The sequence below is a fragment of the Artemia sp. Qi Xiang Cuo genome, chromosome 1, assembly GCF_049724085.1.
Source record: "Artemia sp. Qi Xiang Cuo chromosome 1, ASM4972408v1, whole genome shotgun sequence".
NCBI classification, from domain to species: Eukaryota; Metazoa; Arthropoda; class Branchiopoda; order Anostraca; family Artemiidae; genus Artemia; species Artemia sp. Qi Xiang Cuo.
The window spans coordinates 21,047,817-21,068,997 of record NC_142794.1 but is presented as its reverse complement, the minus strand read 5'-3'; the positions used below and the strand labels follow the sequence as shown (position 1 = coordinate 21,068,997).

The following is a 21,181-nucleotide window of genomic DNA, read 5'->3' as shown; positions in this document are numbered from 1 at the left end:
GAACAACATGATAGAAAAGAGGATAGAACGTACAATTTCTATGTCATCCAAAGACGTTAAATCTTTCTAGTCATCAAAAGACGACATTCATATCAGCAGAAAATGAAGCAGTTTTCCCCCTACATACGTATTATTTTTATGTTTAGTGGTTAAGTATAGTTAGTTTCAAGTCCATATCCAGTTAGTTTCCAAAAAATGAATATAAAATTTTTTTTATACATTTCTTAAAGGTTTTTTTTTTAACGCAAAATGTGGAATGGCGAAGAAGATTCAAACTGTGATGATAATTTTATGGAATACAAAGACGATGTAAAAGACTTTCAAGGAAAAGTATATTTTCCTTGTATTATTTATAAAGTATTATTTTCAAATATATATTATTATTTTCAATAAATAAAGTATTATTTTCAAATTTATTAATTGCTCATCTAGAATTTTCATTTAATTGCTACTATGCTGACTTTTCCACAACGTAACATAAACTTACAAAACATAAAATTCTATGTAGAACTTGAGCCTTCTTGGCATTGCTAACGTTATGGATACAAAGAAAAGATTAGATAACGGAACTTAGTCTTAAGTTAGGCTAGCTTGAAAGAATCCATGGCCTAGCCTGAAAGTACCCTGAACGTTGTACCGTTCGTTCAACGTTCGTTGAATCGAAAATTATACTATTGACAAAAATAGAAATCAAACACACAAATTCTCTGTTTGTCGACAAGTTTCTTAGAACAAACAAGGCTTATTTATCAACTGACGCACCAACCTTCATGTCAAACTTAGTAAGTCCCCTGGAAATAACAGCCTATAGCTGGGATTTTTTTTTTTAATTTGATTAGCCTAAACTAATTAAGAGTCTTACGATAATCCACGGAGCGGTTCCTTGTGGGCTTGGAACATTTTCACATTGTTCATATTTGACTGCCAGTACTTAACAAAGCCATTTTGATCACCAGTTATCATCCATGCATCATCATGACTCCACACCATAGTGCGTACAGAAGTATCATGAGCCTATAAATAAAATCCTCCTTCTCACTATCAGCCTATAAAATAATTTCATATGCCTATAAATGAGTCTATACTTATCTTAGAATCAATATTTTACCGTATTTTCTATTAAGGATATTGTCGAAAAGTCTGGCTTCCGTGAGACACCATTGCCCGTAGGTTTGTGATTTTTTTTACTTTTTTCTCTACATGTTTTATGTATTTTTTGTTTTGAAATGAGAACCCGAAAAAACTGATGTAAATTAATGCCTTTTTTTAAGTGGCAATACAAGCCCAGGATACTGGGCTTCAAGCTTTCTTTTGCGGATTTTTTTTGTGAATAAATTATTTCTCCATTAAAAAAAAATATTATAATGAGCAAGTATATCTAAGCCCTCATATAAATGAGCCCTATAAATAGACTTCTATTTCTTACTACAGACTATAAGTGAACTCCGATGCCTACAAATGAACCTATAATGAGCAACTATGCAAGATTAAAACTACTTTATCAAAAATAAAGTATTAGGTTCTTTTTTTCACTTATTTATCACGATAATTGTCATACATTGATTTTACTTTACGAATTTGAATCATGGGAACGTATTTTTATCGTATTTTGCATATTTTCTTTGGAAAAAACACTGAAAAGCCATATTAAGAGCTATATTTGTGAATCGTATTTTGCATATTTTCGTTGGAAACACACTGAAAAGCCATGTTAAATGCTATATTTGTGAGTTTTTCAAGTCCTTAACCTCCCTATTTGAAGTCTATGAATTTGAATCATGGGAACGTATTTTCATCGTATTTTGCGTATTTTTTTTGTTAAAAAAACTGAAAAGCAACAGAAAGAGCTTTCATTTTGGGCTGTTTACTGAAAATTCCATTTTTTTATCCAATCCTTGACCTCCCTAAAAAGGGTCACAGACTTAGAAATCTTCATAAAAATACAAGTTTTAAGGTTCAATTTTATTTATACACTCAACTTTAAAACTGAAAGAAAAGAAAATAATAGAAAAACTTATTTGCATTTGAAAACCATTTATTGAAAACCATTTATTTTCAAAATGTTTAGAATCTAAAATTGTTTATAGCAACCTGCAGAGCAAAGTTTCTCCTAACATAAATAATAATAATGATAAAATAATCAATAATATTATCTAAATGATAACAATAGTAATAATAATGAAAATAAAAAAATAAAAAGACCATAAAAATAATCGTCAACAAAAAAAGCCTAATTTCTCTTTCTAGCTCTCTCATTCTTCCTTAAGCAAAATTGCTAATTACAGACAGAAAACACAATCGAAAATTATTATAAAAATAATTTGAAAGTACTCTTTTTTTGGTCAGTTCTTGAAGAATTCTTTATTATGACTCATAATACCTTATAAAACTATAAAGTCAATAGTTTTCTCGTGATCTACTAACCATAATCACTTATTATTATTAATCAAAATAACTATCAAATAAAATTAACAATAATTATTTATTAACAAAATAAATAAGAAACAAATAATTACAAACTGTAAATAATAATACAAAAAGTAACAAAGTTTTAAAATAATTATTGAAAAACCGAATTATGAATCATTAAATTTTTATTAAATAAACGGATTCGTTTGGTTGCAAGCTTAGTTGCAGTTCGTTTACTTCAATTTATAATTCATAAATTGGTTGATAAACTTGTGAGATTTAATTAGGGGTTTTGGGCTGGGGGTTAGCTCACCTTTATTGTTTTGGTTTAAGTATAAATATATTCTTCATTTTTTTATAGATTTCCATTTATGTACTGTGAGGAGACGAGTTGAATCATTATAGACATTCGATTTTGTTGAAAAGAAATTAAAGAATACCTGAAGAATAGTTTCAAAGTTGTAGGTCAATCCATTCCATAACGTGAACTCTCCGCTAGATGCTCCAGTAATTAAACGACGCCCTTCTGGAGTCCAAGAAAGACAAAAGATAGGACATCGCATTTTGTTAGTGGCTACTTTTGTGTATCGGGTAGTGACTGTATTGACAGCATTATCTGGGTATGCAGATGGTGGGTAGATATCAGGGTAATAAGTAACATCTGGCTGCAGTGCTCTTCTATCCCGATAATCACGCTGCCAAATGCGATCCTAAAGAAATTTGAAAATAAAAATGCACATGCATTTAAAAAAGCATAACAAAAAACATAATCTAACATAAAAATTTAAGACTGTGAGAATGTTTTAAGTGAGATTAAAACTAGAGACTATCAAAAATTGATCGCTAAAATCCGTCACAAAAACCGAACAAAGCCAATCAAATGCACCAACAACCAGTGGGTTTTTGTTGTTTTATAAAGACTATCAAACCTCAAGGAAGAAAACCAACTGCATGTCGAAGGACACGATTTTGTGCTTTTCTATCGACCGTTTTTCGACGTTAGGAAGGGCCATATCCAGGAGGGAAGAGGTTGGACCCCCCCCTCCCCCCCCCAAATATTTGCTGGACTCGTAAAAACGTAACAAAATGCATATAAAAACAAATTATGTGTTTTTGAAGTTTTATTTTTGTATCCCCCCAACCCCCCCCAAAAAAAAAAAAAAATACCCACCTAGGCAAAAATCTTGGATACGGCCTTAAGTCCAGGGACAACCAAAAAGGGCCTTTGATTTGGTACTTTTCCAAAACAAACACCTTTTGTAGATACAATGGAAAGTTCCATACAAATTTTAGGCTGAACAAGTGTTTTGGGAAATAAATTTTGGTTCTTGAATTTTTATATTTTTGTTTTTAATGAGTGAAAAATCATTTTCAATTTTCAACATTTTTTTCTGCTATAATTTCTAAGAATCTGCTATAGGCAAGGCCGTATCCCAGGTTTTCGTTTGGGAATATTTTTGTTCAGGCAGGAAGTATAAAAAAAAAACACTTAAAAACACATTAAAATTTGCTTACATGCATTTTTGTTATGTTTTGACAAGTCGGAAAAAAAATCGGGAGGGAAGGGGGTTCAAAACCGGTAACTCCCCCTGGATACAGACTTAACAGTATGGACTTAAATTTAATAGCATGGGCAGTAGGGACTAATTGTAGCTTTTGTTACAACTATTACAGAAGTTCTTACTATACTGGTGCGAAAGTTATCACTTTATTTTTCAATTGTTACCAGCTAGCATCAGTTCTTTGGCCAATAGGCCAAACTAGTAGCTAAGCAATAGCCATAAGTAAACTAGTAGCTAAGGAGTTTTGAAGACAACAGAAGAGATTAATTTTACATACATCTTAATTGATGCTAATTTAATATATTATTATCAAATTAAACTAATGCGTTAATAATATTATTATAAGCATTAGTATTAACTAAATTAAAATTAAACTTAATCAAATCTTAATTTAATTTAGTTTAATTAAATCTTTACGTAAACTAGTAGCTAAGGAGTCTTGAAGACAATGGAAGAGATTAATTTTACGTACATCTTAATTGATCTCAAAATATATTGAAAAAGAAGCTCGTGTTAAGATAAAAAGCAATAGCATTTGACAGAGAAAAAAAAATAATAAATGAAGAACTGTAAATAAATAAATGAATAAATGATAAACGATAAAAAAAAAATGAAAAACGAGGGTAATATCAGCCAGTGGACCAAAAAGAAGCGAAAATAAGCAGATATTTCCTCCGCCGAAATAAACAGATAAGGACCTCCGCCGAACCGTCTTCAGTGCACCCCCCCCCCCAAAAAAAATAACCGTTTGAAACATATTGAATATTAAATAGATTCTGTTTACAACCATTACAATGGACATATACACTAATATTAAGATTAAGCATTGAAATACACTTCAGCAATTGCAATTTCTTATTGAATGCCAAAAACAATAGAGAGTAATTGCGATAGGAACGTGGTTTAGCTTAATCCAGATTCATCCCTCAAAATTTTCACCTCTAGGGAGCCTCTGGTTTAAAGCTTGACTGAGTTACTTATCAGGGAAAATAAATTTGTAAATGAAGAAATGGCTTTTAATAATAGCCTAAACATATTGAATATTAAATAGATGATTTTACAACCATTACAATGAAGAACAAATCCACTTACATTAAGATAGCGGACCACTGATGAATTATAATCAACAGTCTTTCGCATCATCGACTTCCTCAATTTCTTTCCTTCATAATCTACTTCCATGCCAATCATCATAGGTTTAAATGGCCTATAGAAAGATGTATGCTGTTGTGGAGTTCGTTGAAAATGTCCAGGGGGCATAACCCCTGGTTGAAACTGTGCCACTGGTCTTAGGCCGGCATTTGGTAGAAATCCAGGAACCCGAGGAATTCCAGCTGGTATATGAACAGGGGGTAATCCTTGCATTTGTGCCATTGTCTGAAGTCTATATACTGAAGATCAAGAAGATATGTTAATTAAATTCGACTAGCAGCCCTGTAGCCCTGTAGCCCACAGAGCGAAGCAAAAGGAAAAGGGCTAAATAGTACTACTGAAAAGCCCGCCTGCTGTTAAATAGAAGAAGAAGAAGCAGATAGCAAAAAAACGGTTATTGCATAATCTTGATAATCTTGATAATCTTGATAATCTTGCTTCAAGTGGCATAAAAACTTGCTTTCAGTACATTCCTAGCCACTCTGGCATAAGTGGTAATCATCAGGTTGATGAAATAGCAAAAAATGCTATAAATATTGACCAGCCAAGTGGGAGACCAATCCCAATTAGAGATATTTACCGATGGAGGCTATCAGATATTAATTTTAATAAGATTAATCCTATCCTTTCCCCCTTTCCCAATAAGTATCTTTCTAAAATTTATCATAGAATTCGTTCTGGAACAAATGGACTAAATTTCCTTGCATTCTCATATAAGATTTCTAATTCAAGTGGTTCAATTCCCCTGTCCCCTCTTTGCAGGCATTGTAATATGAATAATGAAACAATTGACCATTGCCTATTTGAATGTAATATGCTGACGTCTGCACAACATACCTTGCTTTCTAAACTGTTAAAATACTTAAAACACCACAAAATCCAACTATCAGACAAGAGCCTATCCAACTATACCTGCACACAGAGCATAGAAATCGACATCTATCATCTTATATTTGAACTCCTAGAGTCGAAAGATCTGCTGAAAGATATCTGAATATATCTAATAAATATGAGGCAATCAAGCCAGTAGCTCTGTAGCCCACAGAGTGAAGCAGAAGGAAAAGGTCTAAATAGTTTTACTGAAAAGCCCGCCTGCTGTTAAATAGAAGAAGAAGAAGCAGATAGCAAAAAAACGGTTATTGCATTACAATAGACTCGAAGTACATTAGTACTAAGGTCCATAAGATCAAGACCTCCAGAGAGGAACAAGATACATATGTTTCTGGGATGGAAAAGTTTGATTTTTTTAAAAGTGTAATTTTACAACCTATTGAAAAAAAACCTGAAGATAATATGAAACAATCTTAGGAGGGGACGAGGACAAATTTATCATGTGCTCCTTAGATTTTTTCAGTAGGGGAGATGGGGGGGGGGATGAGTGATACTTGAGAAAAAAGGTCCAGCCTGAGTCTCGAGCAAAAGTGTGTTGGTGGGTCCAAGGTCAAGCCTCAGAGTCAATCACTGATCTGATAGTAGGCTATCAGATATTGGTGCTTAGGACTATAGTAATTAGCCAAGAGACTATCATTATGTCCAATAGAACTTATTGTACTTAATTGCAACTATTTATTAAACAAGCAAAATTATTTTACTCTGTTGATCACAATTTGGACAGAAATCTAAATATGCTAAAAATTTAATATTCTAACTATTCGCCTCTATACGCCTATGTTGTTTCCATTATGCTAAAAATTTGTAGTTGAAAATAGAAAATAAAATCCTCAGATTTGAAAATCTTACAAATTTCTAAAGCACCTTTTAAGACAGGTTTTAACAGGAAAGATTTAAGTTAACCTATCTGATATTTAAACCCGTTTTTATCGCATATATTTTAAACGGAAAAACAGTGTGGTTTAAGAAATTATTTGGGTCCATTTTTAAAGGTTGCCAACAAATACGGGCAAAATTAGTTTCAAATCTGTTCTTTGCATAGGGGACCAGTTGGTCAAAAGATCTGTGGATGCTATTCTCAAGTCAATTCAAGAGACAAAAACTTCCCTGAATTTCGTTAAAGCAGGAAAACACCCCCAAAAAGTCAACAAAATCTTAAAGAAAGCTCCCAAGTGGGATCTTACTGAACCAATGGTCCTAGAATATCAAGAGAAGACTCATTTGTATAATAAATTAAAAATCCTAGAGCCCTTTTACAGTGACCAAAAAGATTGGAGGGCAACCAGCCCACCTCCCATGCTCTTTTCCCACAGGTCTTCTGATCAAAATGTTGATATAGCCATTTTGTGTGGCATAGTTGAAAGGTACAATAACTATGCCTGAAGGATGTAATGACTCCCATGTTCCCAGGGGAATGGGTTGTAAGTTATGAAACTTCCCCATACAGTATTTTTTATTGGCAAGTATAGAGACATTTTTTTTTACTTAAGTCCCAGCAATCCTTGGAGGTCGTTTTGGGCCTCTTCTTTTACCATTGTATCAATGTAACTCCTGTATGCACTTCTATCTTCTGCAAGACAGAGAAGGTGCGGTAGGCTAAGCGACAAGAAGCTACCCTTCTATCTCTTTGGGGGGCAATCCCCTAGGTCAGGAACCATGTACCCAATCATCAAAGGCTATCCTTGGGAGACAAATGCTATCCATATGTTGTATGTGCCCTAGCCATCTAAGCTGCTGCAGTTTTAATCTGTCCTGGATGGTTAGTTTGACCTTGAGATAATGAAGAAGCTTGATGTTGGAGATTATATCATGATGAATGATACCAGCAATACATTGCAGTGATTCTCTTTAAAAGGCAGCAAAACAATACTTATCATCTGTTTTTAGAGTCCAGGATTCACAGGCATAAATGGCGATAGGGGTGATAAGCGAGTTAAATAGGCTCACTTTAAGCATTATTGATAAATACTTGTTCCTCCAGATCAGCATCCGAGTTTTAAAGTTGGAATTTACAATCAACAGACATCTCTTGATATCTTTGGAGTGGTTATTGTTGGATGTGAGTAAGCTACCAAGGTAGGTAATTTCATCAACCCACTCTATAGTATCATGTTCACGCTGGAGGCTGTAGTATACCTCAGAATCAGGTTTATGCAAACAGTGCACAGCCATCGTTTTCGAGGTGTTGATGATCATCCCAAAGAGGTTGATTGTTGTGTGGATGAAGTTAGTCCAGGATTTTAGATCATGGAGGGACTCAGAAATTAGGGCTATATTGTTGGCATAAGCAAGTTTGTCCATCACCCCCCCCTTCTATGGGGGCAACAGATGAACTATTGATTACTTAAAAGACTGCATTTAAAAAGAGATTGAAAAGCTCCAGTGATAGCAAGCAACCTTGTAGAACACTGGTTGATGTTGCAAAGCTTTTGGTAAGGCCTTCTCCAGTTGTGACATGGCTTCTGAACTTCATGTACATGTCCCTTATGAGTAAGACTAAATTAAATGGAATTCTAATGTGAAGAGAAATGTGCCATAGGCCTTTTCTCCAAATGAGGTCAAAGTCCTGTTTGAAATCTGAAAAACTGGAAGATATTGTGCTCTCATTCAAGGTATTTTCGCATGATCTTACAGGCTGTGAAAATCTGATTGACTGTTGTCCTATTTAGTTCAAGACTTGCCTGTAATTTTGGGATAACTGCTGAGCATATTGCTCAGATGCGCCATAGCATGACTTTTTCCATTGTTTTAGCAGCATGGTTAGTCAGTCTGATCAGCTGGTAGTTGTCATAGACTGCTTATCTTATGGAGAGGGACTTTTGTGGGTTTCCACCATGGTGTGGGGAGTTGACCTACTTCCCAAGCAGCTGAGGTGATTTTATGATAAACATTAACAAGGGGTTCACAATTAACTTTCAGAAATTCAGGCTGTATTCCATCAGGGTCAGGAGCTTTGCTGGTCTTCAGGTGTCTGATGGATGCTTCAATTTTAGAGCCAAGTGGGGGGGGGGGGGCTTGGGTTGGTAGCAATTACAGGCCCACAGGGAAACTGCATAGCACAGCTGGGTCAGGGAGGATGGTTGGAATTAGTGTGTTCTCAAAGTGCTTTTCCTATCTAGATTGGATTCTATCTATTTATTGTATATGGTTGCCATGTTCATCAAGGGGGGAGCAAATTTCAATCCAACTGAAATTTGGGGAGCTTCCTAGACATCTTTGAGGCTGTCTTAAGTCTCATTCTGAAGTTAGACAGAGGGTGTGGTCACTGTCAAAGTCACCACATTTTACAGGGGAGACTTTATGCAGGGGGGTTAAAAGGGAGAATTTCAGGGCAAATTTTTACACAGAGGAAGACTTCCAGCATGATTTGGGAACTGATCAGAAATTAGTCTTTTTCAAATGAAAGTATGCTAAGGAGATTTTTCAGGCAGGTTTGTCCTCAAGAATTTTTTTGGGCAGAATTTCCACTGATCATGGGATTCTCCAGGGGGGGGGGGGTATTTTATGTGAGAGGAACTTTCCATAAAGGAATTTCATGTGGGGAAGAAGAATACTATGGAGCCTCCAATTGATAAATCAATTTAGTATTATTGCATGGGGTAAGTTCCTCTCCCATGGGAGAGGGACTTTTGAAACTAGCTGAAAAAACTGGTACTACACAAAGATAAAATAGCACTACAGTACAAAGATAAACACAAACACGAAAATACAATAACACAACAGCAATGTGAAAGCAGCAGCTAGCCTGTGATTCTTAATTAAATATTAAAATTGAATTATTATTAAATATAAATCTATATCTCTCAGCCGTTATGCAAAAAGTGGGGTAGCAAAGTAGCAATGCTACTGTGCAGTTTTTAAATTTGTTGGCAGATTTTGTCTGAAAATACCTTTTTACACATAAAAACCATTTTTGCTCAAAGAAAAGCTGTAAAACACAAGTTGTGCTCCACTGTGCAAAAAGTGGGGTAGCATAGTAGCAATGCTACTTGGCAGCTTTCATGGCATAGTAAAATTTGTTGGCAGATTTTGTCCAAAAATACCTGTGCTTCGACTATCCCCAAATTTTTGGGGATTTCCCCAAAAATCTGTCTTCTCAAAGAAAATCGGTTCTCCAAAAATCCCCTTTTGTTCAGGGTTGCCACCCCTAGTGATTTATCATTAGTGACAATCCACCCCTAATAACTATCACTTAACTTCACATAATTTTTTCACCACTTTCCAATGTTTTTGTTTCAATTATTTACTACACATCAAAAAATTACTGACCTTTCTTCCTATGTTAGTAAAAGCATAACGTTTATAAGACTATACCAAAAAATCAAATATTGTCTTGTGACTCATGGTAAAGAATTTCATTTGAACATGTTTACATTCAGTGTAATTCTGAACATTGATAAAAAAAAAGAGGGTTATTTTAGACAGCTGGACTGAGTTTAAATTTTATTTTCTTTTGCTATCCTGTTTGATTTTCAAAGGTCTGAAAATATAAGAGAGATAGAAAAAATATTCTAAAATGAAAAAGGGAAAGCATGGTACCTATGCAGAGAGGAGATTTCATTATAAATTAGGAGATTTTTTATTTTTGAGCTATAAATTAGATGAACATACCGCTTGAGACCGTTTTTGTGCTCTTTCACAATATAACCATCATTTTACTCAGAAATTAAATGGCCCCTTTAAGATGATAACTTTTTCTCTTATTTTCTGCAATTTAGTTATTTTCTATTTTTTTTTTACTCTAAGTTTTGGGCGTAATATATTAATCTTAAATACATAATACTGGAATGCGTGATAGATTAAAGGTGTACTTATGTACTATACCACAAACACTCAAGTTTATGCTGTGTATAAATTGAGAACAAACCGGTTTTATCTGTCTGTATTAAGAAACAATTAGCTTATGCTTAGTGGAAAACAAGTGGCAGGTAACAGAATACATTGGAATTATATAATTTGGGTTATATATTTGCAGATTAATTGGGGGGGAGGGGGGGGATTATTTTATGTCAGGTTACCACCACCACCACCACCCCCCCCTCAAATGTGCAACTATATAGCCCAAATTTTTTTCTAAAGAATTATGTTTTCATTGTGCTTTGGTATTTTTCATTAGGATTGACCTAACTTCATTTGAGTGTTGACAGTATAATACATAATGATCAATTAAAGGAATTGATCTTTTTGCAAGGAATCTTCACCATTTAAAAATTTGTTGAATTTGTCTTCATTTGTATGTAAAAATCAAGTACTTTTCTTTTTTTTTTGAGAATTATATTTTGCATATAACCTTTTATCTTCAGATGTATTCCCCTCCTCCTCCTCCTCCCCTCACCATTGCTATTCTGGTGTCCTTCCCCCTGCAATATTTTTGGAGGGTATCCTTGATTGATTGAGTGGTTGAACTGCAGTCTAGGATCTTTTTACAGTCTAGGAAAGTTATTAAGTAAGTGAATGAAATTTTACAGAATGGATATTCTGCTCAAATTAGGGCATTGGAATTTTTTAAATACATAGGCCTACCTTCACAACTTCTAATGCTTGATAAATTATTAATCTTGTATGAAGGCTAATCCTGAGATAAAAACAATAGAATTAAAAAAGAAAATTGGTAGAATTAGATTTGCCATTCAAAACTTTTCCTAAATATAACATTCTTACCACAAAAATTGCAGCCACTCCCCTTTGCCTCTCTTAATGAGACAAAATTAAGCTATAAACTATATTCAAATTTGGGGAATAGTACTGGAAGTGACCCTAAAACATAAAAAATATATATTACAGCAGAAAGTAGAAATTTGCTTATTATTTCTAGATTGTTTTCTTTTAAAGTTTTATATTATTTTCAGACTTTTTTTTACCAGCAGTTGGTCTTTATTTCTTATTCTACTACCTGATATCTATGTTTGAAGATTGATCAAACAGTTTGTGATATTGAACTGTAAGTAACTCAACCCAACAGGAACCAAAACTCTAAAAAAGAGCAACTACAAAACAAAAAAGAGCTGTTTTGTTTTTCATATTCTTTTTTTTTACCAGGTGATGTATCTCTTCTCATGAGATGTATGTATCTCTTCTCTTCTGCAAGAAGAGATGGATCTTTTCTGCTGCTTTTAAAACTTATTTAAACTAAAAGCTCATTGAATTTCAATGGTCACTATGTGAAAATTTACTTGTAAGTTGTTGTTATCCTTTTTCCTTGTGGACAAGTTTTTCACTCCATTTCTCTTCAACCAAAAGTGAATATTTGTCCAAATCTTGCACAAATAGCCAAATTCTCTAAAAACTGTTTAATTGTCAGTTGAAAGAATCTTAAAAGGGCTGGTATCAAGGTGTACACATAGCTAAAGCAGGTAATAGGAAGGCTGGAATGTGGAAGATTGGTAGCCTAAAACAGCCACACTACAATGTAGCAGCAATTTTCTGTTTATTTTGTGGATATGATTATGGCAAACTAATATCACAGCTTCATAATGCATATGACTGCCAGGCTACCAATCAATATTGTTCTCCCAAAAAATCAAATGGGGCTTGTAGTATAGTCATGAATGAGTATCAAGCATGCAGTTAACTATGCATTACTTTTATAATACCAATAGCATTGGAGTGTACAACCTCCATTCATAAAGTAACAGCAGTAAGATGTACACAGTAAACTTCAGACTTTGAATACTATATTCCAGTAGCAGTATTAGAGTAAATATTATACAGTACTTTTGATAAAATAGTACATATAAAATTATAGAGTATGATATTTATGGGTAGTATATTGCTTGCGACTGAATTAGCTTACACTGTTAGCTGTGATTCAGAGAACTATTGATATTTCTAACTGCAAGCTATACTAAGTTACATGGGTTACTTTTCTGCAAATTTTATGTGTCAAAATACTTTTTGCTCAAAGCAAAGCTGTCAAAACATAAGCTGTGCTGCTAAAGTGCAGCAGCTTTTGGAATTCTGCTACTGGCAGCTTTGGAACTTTTTGCACACCTGTCTCACAGTACAATACTTGTCAATGTAGATATTCTTCTTCTGCTGAGTATTATAATTATTGTTAAATCTTTTGATTGGGAGAATAAATTTGTATTAAGGTAATATGGCAGCAATTTCTTGATGTCATTTTTAAATTTGAAAAGGATTGCTCTAAAAGTAAGTTGTTGAAAAACTGGAAGTATATCTAAATAAGTATTCTATATAAAGATACTGTAGAAGACTTCTTTGGAAGTGCAATAGGTGATGGAATAAAAAATTACTGGATTTTAGGGACTTTATTTTGTAACAAGAGCAATAATTGATATTAGAACAAATCAGAGCAAAATAAATGCTTCATAATCTAGAGTATGGGAAGTAATGCTTCAAATTTTGCATTAAACCAACACATCTTGTGATCTTTAAATTTAGTTTTAGAATATTTCTTTTAAAAGATAATTTTTGGTCAATTAGCAGTCAAAGGTGCTTCATGATGTCCACCCTAGATATTCATAATATATATATTTTGAAGAAGTAACTGAGGTAATGTGATGCCAAACAATTGTTTTCTGCCATAAATTATAAAATTATTTTTCATTAAATTCAAAGCAATAAAATTTTATGAACACCAATCAACAATATTAGAAAATGCATTATCCAGGTTCATAGCCAGGCCCTTTCAACTACGTTAAAGAAAATTGCTCTCCCAAACTTTTGATTGAATGTATTTTGAGAATTAGTGGGTATCAAAGGGGGGTTAGTTGCCAGCAAATTACTTTCGACTATTAAAAAAGGCAATAGCCCTTTTAATTTCCAAACGAATGAGCCTTTTTTGAAGTTTCTACGACAACGCTTTCTATAAAACCTTATATGCCCCAGGGCATAACTTACAACCCTTTTGGTTCTTGGTGTCCAGGAATGGACTGAGTATTTTGATTATGTGTGATTTATTATTTTCATTTGTTAATAAACCCATTGAACTTGATCTGAGGGGTTTGTCATCCTCAAAGACATAATATCTGGACCTTTCAACTATGTTGAACAAAATGGCTATTTCAAAATTTTGATTGGAAGTGTTTGGGGAAATGGTGGGTGTGGGAGGGGGGTTAGTTGCCCTCCAATCACTTTTGACTATTAAAAAGGGTACTAGCCATTTCAATTTCCAATCAAATGAGCCCTTTTTGAAGTTTCTACAACATCACTATCTATAACTATCAGTGCATACAATGCAAAAATGGGGAAACATCCAACTTCCAAGACATCACATGTGGAGCTGCCCAAGGAAACAAGTTAGGTCCCATCTTATTTGTTATAGTCATCAACCAACTGATGAGGCAACACAAACAGAGGTATAAATTTGCAGATGATCTTTTGCTAAGCCTGCTGCACTTCCTATCACAAACTCCCAATAAGCTCATACCCCTTGTTGCAGAGCTTCAACATCAAGCTGATCAAGTGAAGCTCCAGATAAGCCTCAAGAAAAGCTGTGTAATGCATGCCAACTTCCTGAAGAAGAAGAAGAGCATAAATGAATCTGCACCTCTCCAAACAAAAAATCAGTAAAATACTTGGTATCACATTAAGTGATTATCTCTTGTTTGGAGATCACATCAGCCAGATCACAGCAAAGGCAGCTGGTTTTCTAAAATCCTTTGCAAATCTAAGAAGGTTTGGAATGATAGAGCAACTCCTTCTTTTGTGCTATAAAACCTGTGTAATGCCTGTAATGATGTAAAGCTGTCCTGCCTGGCACCCATCACTTACAGAGAAGCACAGAAACAATTCAGAAGAGAGCCTGCAAAATAATCCTTGGGCCAAATTATAAAAACTATGAACAAAGCCTGGGCCAACTCAAGCTCCCAACCCTGGAGGAAAGGAGGCATGAAATGCTGATGAAGTTTGGAGCTGACAATCTGAAGTCCTCAACACACCAAGATATACTTCCTCCATTTACTTCAGAGATGCATGCACACAAAACAAGGTTGGCAACTCTGAAATAGGGAAAAAAAACTGCTGAAGTGCCCACCTATACACTTGACAACAAGATATCTAAAATTGTTTGTGCCCTTCTACATCAGATGTTATAACAATAGTCTCCTGAAGTAGAGGTGATGGTTCATCATTTGTGTTTTTCTAGGTGTTGTTTTTTTGCGCTTAAATTGATGATAATCATGTTATTGCAGTGTGATGAAGGGAATGAATAAAGATTATATTATATTATAAAAACCTTAAATGCCCCCAGGGCATAAATTACACCCCCCCTTTGGGGGGGGGGGGTGTCATCCTCAAATACCTAAATTCCGGAACTTTCAACTATGTTTAACAAAATGGCTATCTCAAAATTTTGATTGGATGCATTTGAGGAAAAGGTGGGCGTGAGAGGGGGTAGTTGCTCTCCAATCACTTTTGACTATTAAAAAGGGCACTAGCCCTTTGAATTTACAATTGAATGAACCTGTTTTGAAGTTTCTATGACAATGCTTTCTATAAAAACCTTATATTCCCCCAGGGCATAACTTACAACCCTTGCCCTAGAGGCTGTGGGGGAGTAGCCTATCCTCCTTAAAAACATAATTTTTATCTGGAAATTAACTATGCTGAACAAAATGGCTAAATCAAAATTTTGATTGGATGTGTTTGGAGAAATGGTGGACATGGAAGGGGTGTTAGCTGCCTTCCCTAGCTAAAGTAGGCCTAGAATTTTACTTACAACCCTTGCCCTAAGGGCTGTGGGGGAGTAGCCTATCCTCCTTAAAAACATAATTTATATCTGGAAATTAACTATGCTGAACAAAATGGCTAAATCAAAATTTTGATTGGATGTGTTTGGAGAAATGGTGGACATGGAAGGGGTGTTAACTGCCTTCTCTAGCTAAAGTGAAATTTCACCATAACAAGAATTGCATTTTAGAACTAAAGCCAAAGAAAAAGAAACTGACAATTGAAAAGTGAGGTGGGCTAAAATATTCTTTTCTCAAAATTTCAATAGGCCTAGGCCTAAGTATAGACCTGTCATGTAGGCAAATTTCAGGACTCTCTAAAGGGCAAAGGAGTGGAGGTAGGTACTTCAAATACCTTCCCATGACATAGCCTACTTTAGCCTGAAGGCTAGACCCATCCATGAAAGTTTCATTTTCTTAACCTAACCCCTTTCCAAGACAGCCAAAAGTAGCTAAAGTAAAATTTTACCAAAGCTAGATATTGATCAAGATTCAAATTCATTATAACACCAATTTTTCAAAAAGGGAAATTCAAACTCTCCATGGACTTTGTGCAATAGCCTAGCCTAGGCCTATGGTAGCTTACATCCATTCCTAAAAGTGTAAATTGAATATCATAATGTTTGCAGAAGCTCATAAGAACCAGTACCTTTTGGGTAGGGGGCAATATACTCCCCTTCTTAGGAAACAGGGAAGGTTAGGCTCTGGAAACATTCCTGAAAGTGATAGCCTAGGCCTATTTAGACCAAGCCTACCTAGCTACTTTTCAAGACAGCAGCAATCTCATTATCCTTATTTTTAACAGAGTATTTAAGATCTTCTATACTACTAGGCTAGTTACCAAGTATTGACACAAGCACAGTAGGATAGAGCCAATCCAACAATTTCAATCTGTGTAGGTATTGTCTTTTCTTCTGTAACGAGAAGACGATTGAATTGCTGTGTTTTCTAAGAATCACTAATGAATCATAGGTAGCGTTAAAAAAAAGATTGTTAGTAGTTTAAAACAAACAGGTCTGCAAAAGTAATTTAACATACAATGGTCCGTTTAAGGCTTTCATAAGTGAATTTAGGCCCCGGGGGTATATAAGGTTTTTATAGATGAGATGGTCGTATAAACTTTGGAGGGGACTCAAATGATTAGAAATTGACCACTCTAATTCCCTTTTTAAGAGTCAAAAGTGATCCGATGGCAACTAGCCCCCCCCCTCCCACCCCTCTTTATCCCAAATACGTCCCATCGAATTTTTCAAATAGCCATTTTGTTCAAAATAGACCAAACATCATATAACAAAAACTCCTAGGATAACGCAGCGCTCCAAAACCCTGGGGCAAGTGTTGTAAATTGTGCCCCGGGGCATAAAAGGTTTTTACGGAAGGGATGGTCGTATAAACTTTGGAGGGGGTTCGTAAATTTCCCGGTGTTTCTTGAACCTCTTTGGCCTCCCTATTGATTGAAAAACTGGAAATGCAGTGAAAGAAATGAAGATAAAGGTTCTTACCCTGAAAAATATGTTAACTAGGATTATTTTGCATATTATGAATTGCACCAAAGCTTGTATCCAATTCATGTGATTTTTTGCTAACTAGTCTTAGACCATTTGGCATATTTAAGCTTTGTAACACACGTTCTTAGATATCTTATTTTACTGGACTCTATGGACCATACCAACTTTGCCACACTAACTTCATAACGCAACCTGGCTTTCCTATTGGACTAAATGGTAGTAATTTTTCATATTATTGGCACTTTATGATATATTGACCACAGCAAGTACGCATGTTAAGAAAACAATTCTTATTTCATAATATGCAAAATAATCACAGTTAACACATTTTGCATGCAGCATCACTATACTTTACCCGAACCAAGGCCGTACCCAGGAGGGGGATTTTGGGGGGTTTGACCCCCCCCCCCCCCGAAATGTTTGTCTGACTCGTAAAAACGTAACAAAAATGGATATAAACAAATTTTTTATGTGTTTTTGAGGTTTTTTGTGACCCCCCCCCCCCCACCCGAAAAAAATCCTGGGTATGGCCTTGGCCCCAACCCCCCTAGTATACATATTCTGATTCCTCTTCCTTTAGTCTTAATGCTTGTTTATTCGTTAAATTAAAAAAAGTGAAAAATTTAAAATATATTTTGTTTTCACTAATTGCAAATTACATTCTGGTCTTGAGGAGGTATAGGGGTTTTCAGCCCTACTCATGTTAATTGTTGCTCGCGTTGAGATTGAATCAGTTATTTATTGTGATTTCTGTTCATTTTGGGTTTAGTTCATTTATTGATGGTGATCTGTGATAGTTTTACGCTTGGAAAACTATTTGAATTTATTTCTACTCATTTTTGGCTTAACGAGGCTCTTTACTATTCTTTGACAAAATTATTTTGTGTAAAAAGTTTTTATATTAATTTCCGTTCATATTTTATTGACATAATCTTTATCATAGAAAAAAATATTTTATATCTTTTTTTTTTACTATACTCCATTTTTTTACTTTGCAGATTATTTGACTTTATTTTTGCTCATTTTTGGTTTAATAGGGCTCTTTACTTTTCTTTAAAAACTTATGTTTCCCATTAACAAATACTATCTGTAAATAATTAAATGAAAAAAAAAATTTCAGGGGCGTAGCTGGAGCTAAGCCCCTGATGGAATTCCGTTCCTTCTGTTATTATTGAAGAGAGAGAAAGAGATAAGCCGACTATTCGTAGATTGCTTAGAAGCAGTATTTCCACTTCGAAAATTTTTAAATCCTGTCCCGCCGACCAAAAATCCTGAATATTCTTGTCAGCAGAACCGAAAAATCCTGAAATTTTTCCTGGCGAGAAATAGTTAGAATAGCACTGTATTCAAATTCTTTAATCATTGCCTTAACTTGTACAGCCATAACACCAGTTGTCACCAGTAGATACTGTTTCCTTCAGATGGTAAAATGTGCCTTTTTGAGGATCAACAAACTTGATAAAGTGGTTTCCAAAATGTCTGTCTAAATTTTTCTTAAGCCAAAGCAGTCTATGCTTCTGCCAAACAAGTCCATTTTCAATTAAAACCTTTTTGAGCTTTTCTTTCAAATCTGATTCTACCTTCTTTGAACCTAGACTGAATCCCATCTAAGAACTGGTTGAATAGCATTTAATTCAAATCAGGCATTTTTGGTTTTGTAGCCATAAATTTGTCAATGCACATTTTGTGGCCCTTTGCCTCAGCTATCACTAAATTAATCCTACTAACTCTGCGGGCTCTGAACGAGTATTTTTTTCTGGCAGTGTTGAGATTTCCAGAGCTTGTAGATTGCTCTGGGACAGACGCTTCTTTCCTGAGGGTGTACATTACCTGGCGATGACAGCTGCTACGCCATTTCGAATTTTTCGACAAAAAGCCCTCTTTTGATGCCTCAGTCAGCAATCTTCTGTATTTTGCATCACTAGTTGTTTCCAGTGTTTCAACTAGCTTCTTATAAATGATTGATGGATTATCTTTTTTCTCATCTTGGCAAAGAAAGCATACAGAAAAATCTATCTTCCTGATTTTTTGGGGACTTTCAAGAAATCCAACCTTTCTCTGTAGTTCATCCATCTGAAATAATTGATTAAAGAGGAGCTTGATTATCTTTTATAGTCATTGTTACAGCACAGCGAACAGTGCTGTGGAAGAATAATTTATTTACAATTTAAGAAACCCTCTCAACCTTCAAGGAAAATTTTGAAAAATGACTTTAAAAAAAACAAAAAACAGATAAAATCATGATCTGATGCCCATTGTGAAGTCGCATACTTAAGCAAACACAGAACTTGGTGTTAACCATTCCAAATAAAGGCATTTCTAGGCATCAGAAAATGCTGTTCTGTACCATTCCAGTTAATTCATTAATGAATAAACAAAAACACATTTCCTAGGGCTGAATTCTTGAAGACTCAGATCCTTTTTAGTGCAATATTGCTAAAAGATTAGAGGTTGCCCAAGAGCTGATATCCCTACATCATTAGCTGCATTTTCAAATCTTAGTTGCCATCATTAGTTGCCAGTTACCCCTCACTAGTTGCCAGTGGCTGCTTGATTCCCATTTTCTTTTACAAATTGCTCGTAGCCAGTTGCCAGTGACTGGTAGACTGGGTACATTTTTAAATGAAAACAGCTTGAAATTTTCAAATTTACCACTTAAAGTTACTGTAAAGTTATTTACCACAAAAAAAACAGCAACTGGCAACTTATAAATCAAGAAAACAATGAAAAATCAATAGGTTACAAGTTGATAGCTAAGAAACAAACCCACCATTCAATTCAGAATTCAATCCTATAGCTGGATATAACAATTATTTCCTTTCGAGGTTAATTTCAGAAATTCAGAAGATTCTAGAATTTCCAGATTCTAGAATATGTAGAACCTAGTCCCACTTTCTATTCTGGGCCTATGCTGCCTTACCTACAACCCAGATGCCTGCTTCTGAATCCCGTCATCTCCCCAAAAGGCTTGATTTATTGAATCTAAGGGATGAATTTCCAGAGGAAATGATTGTTATACTTGGATACAACATTAAACTCTGAATCTAAGGGTATATTTCTTTTCGTAAAGGTGCAGATTAGTTACCCCTGATAAAAACAACTTATTTCTTACTGAATATCATTCAGTCAGTTGGGCTGTAAAGTTGTACAAATACTGTCCAGTAGAAGCAGAATTTAAACAACTCAATTCCTATTGCATAATCCAGTTCTATTGGTAGGGCCTCATCACCCTAAACTACAAGGGGACTCATTTTTGTAGAACGATAAATTTCCTACATAATTCATAAATATAAAACATACCTTCTGCAGGCAAATTTTCAAGATAGATCAAGATTATTCCCAAAACGCTATAAATTATGTTATCTTTTTCGTCGATCTTTAGGTAGTTAAATCTGAAAGGCAAAATATAAAGCAATTTTGAAAAAAGAATTATGATCTTTATTGAATTTCCTTTGATTTGAGCTATAGTTGAGTAATTTTGGAGCAGCTTCGAATTTTCTATTTATTTTAAGGGAATTTCTGTCAGTTGAGATGGATTTTCAGGTAAATTCAAGCAATGGGTCGGTGCACCCCCTTGTCGACTATATAACGTTTATTTACGTATTCAGCATGATTGATTACATCAGATTGCGTTCTCAAATCTTCTGCTGCTTGCTGATCAGTCAAAACCCGAAATACCCAACATTTCTCTCGTGCATTCCAACATTCTGAGTATAAATTATTTGATTCCTGGAATTTTTTTTTTCCTGGCAAGCGGTCGACAATCCGGTTTGCCCTGTAAAATCCAGGAAAGTGGAAACACTGACTGTTGTATTTTAGCTACAAGACATGCAAGATAGATGATAAAAGAAACTAGACAAATACGTTCTTTCACCGGAGAATGATAAGTTTCTAGGTGGCGTAATAATTTAGGTAGGATGAAAGTGAAAACATCAGGGCCTTTTTTTCACTCATCAATGTGCTAAGATCT

The 21,181-nt window shown here is 34.7% G+C and overlaps 1 protein-coding gene across 4 annotated transcripts in view; it reads right to left on the bottom strand.

Moving 5' to 3' along the window:
* Wdr33 (WD repeat domain 33) overlaps positions 1-16,610 on the bottom strand; it is a 62,938-nt gene extending 46,328 nt beyond the window's left edge. Inside the window, exons 1-5 of one of the 4 annotated variants that reach the window (XM_089094127.1) lie at positions 16,545-16,610; positions 12,188-12,300; positions 5,064-5,362; positions 2,850-3,119; positions 863-1,014 (exon numbers count right to left, since the gene is read on the bottom strand). In XM_089094127.1, the coding sequence (XP_088950253.1) occupies positions 863-1,014; positions 2,850-3,119; positions 5,064-5,345 (704 nt within the window). In that variant the 5' untranslated portion in view covers positions 5,346-5,362; positions 12,188-12,300; positions 16,545-16,610. Of the gene's footprint in view, positions 1-862; positions 1,015-2,849; positions 3,120-5,063; positions 5,363-11,675; positions 11,772-12,187; positions 12,301-16,458 lie in introns of all 4 variants that reach the window. The other 3 variants (XM_089094063.1, XM_089093978.1, XM_089094205.1) reach the window with 3 other exon arrangements.
* Between the last annotated feature and the right edge of the window lie 4,571 nt (positions 16,611-21,181).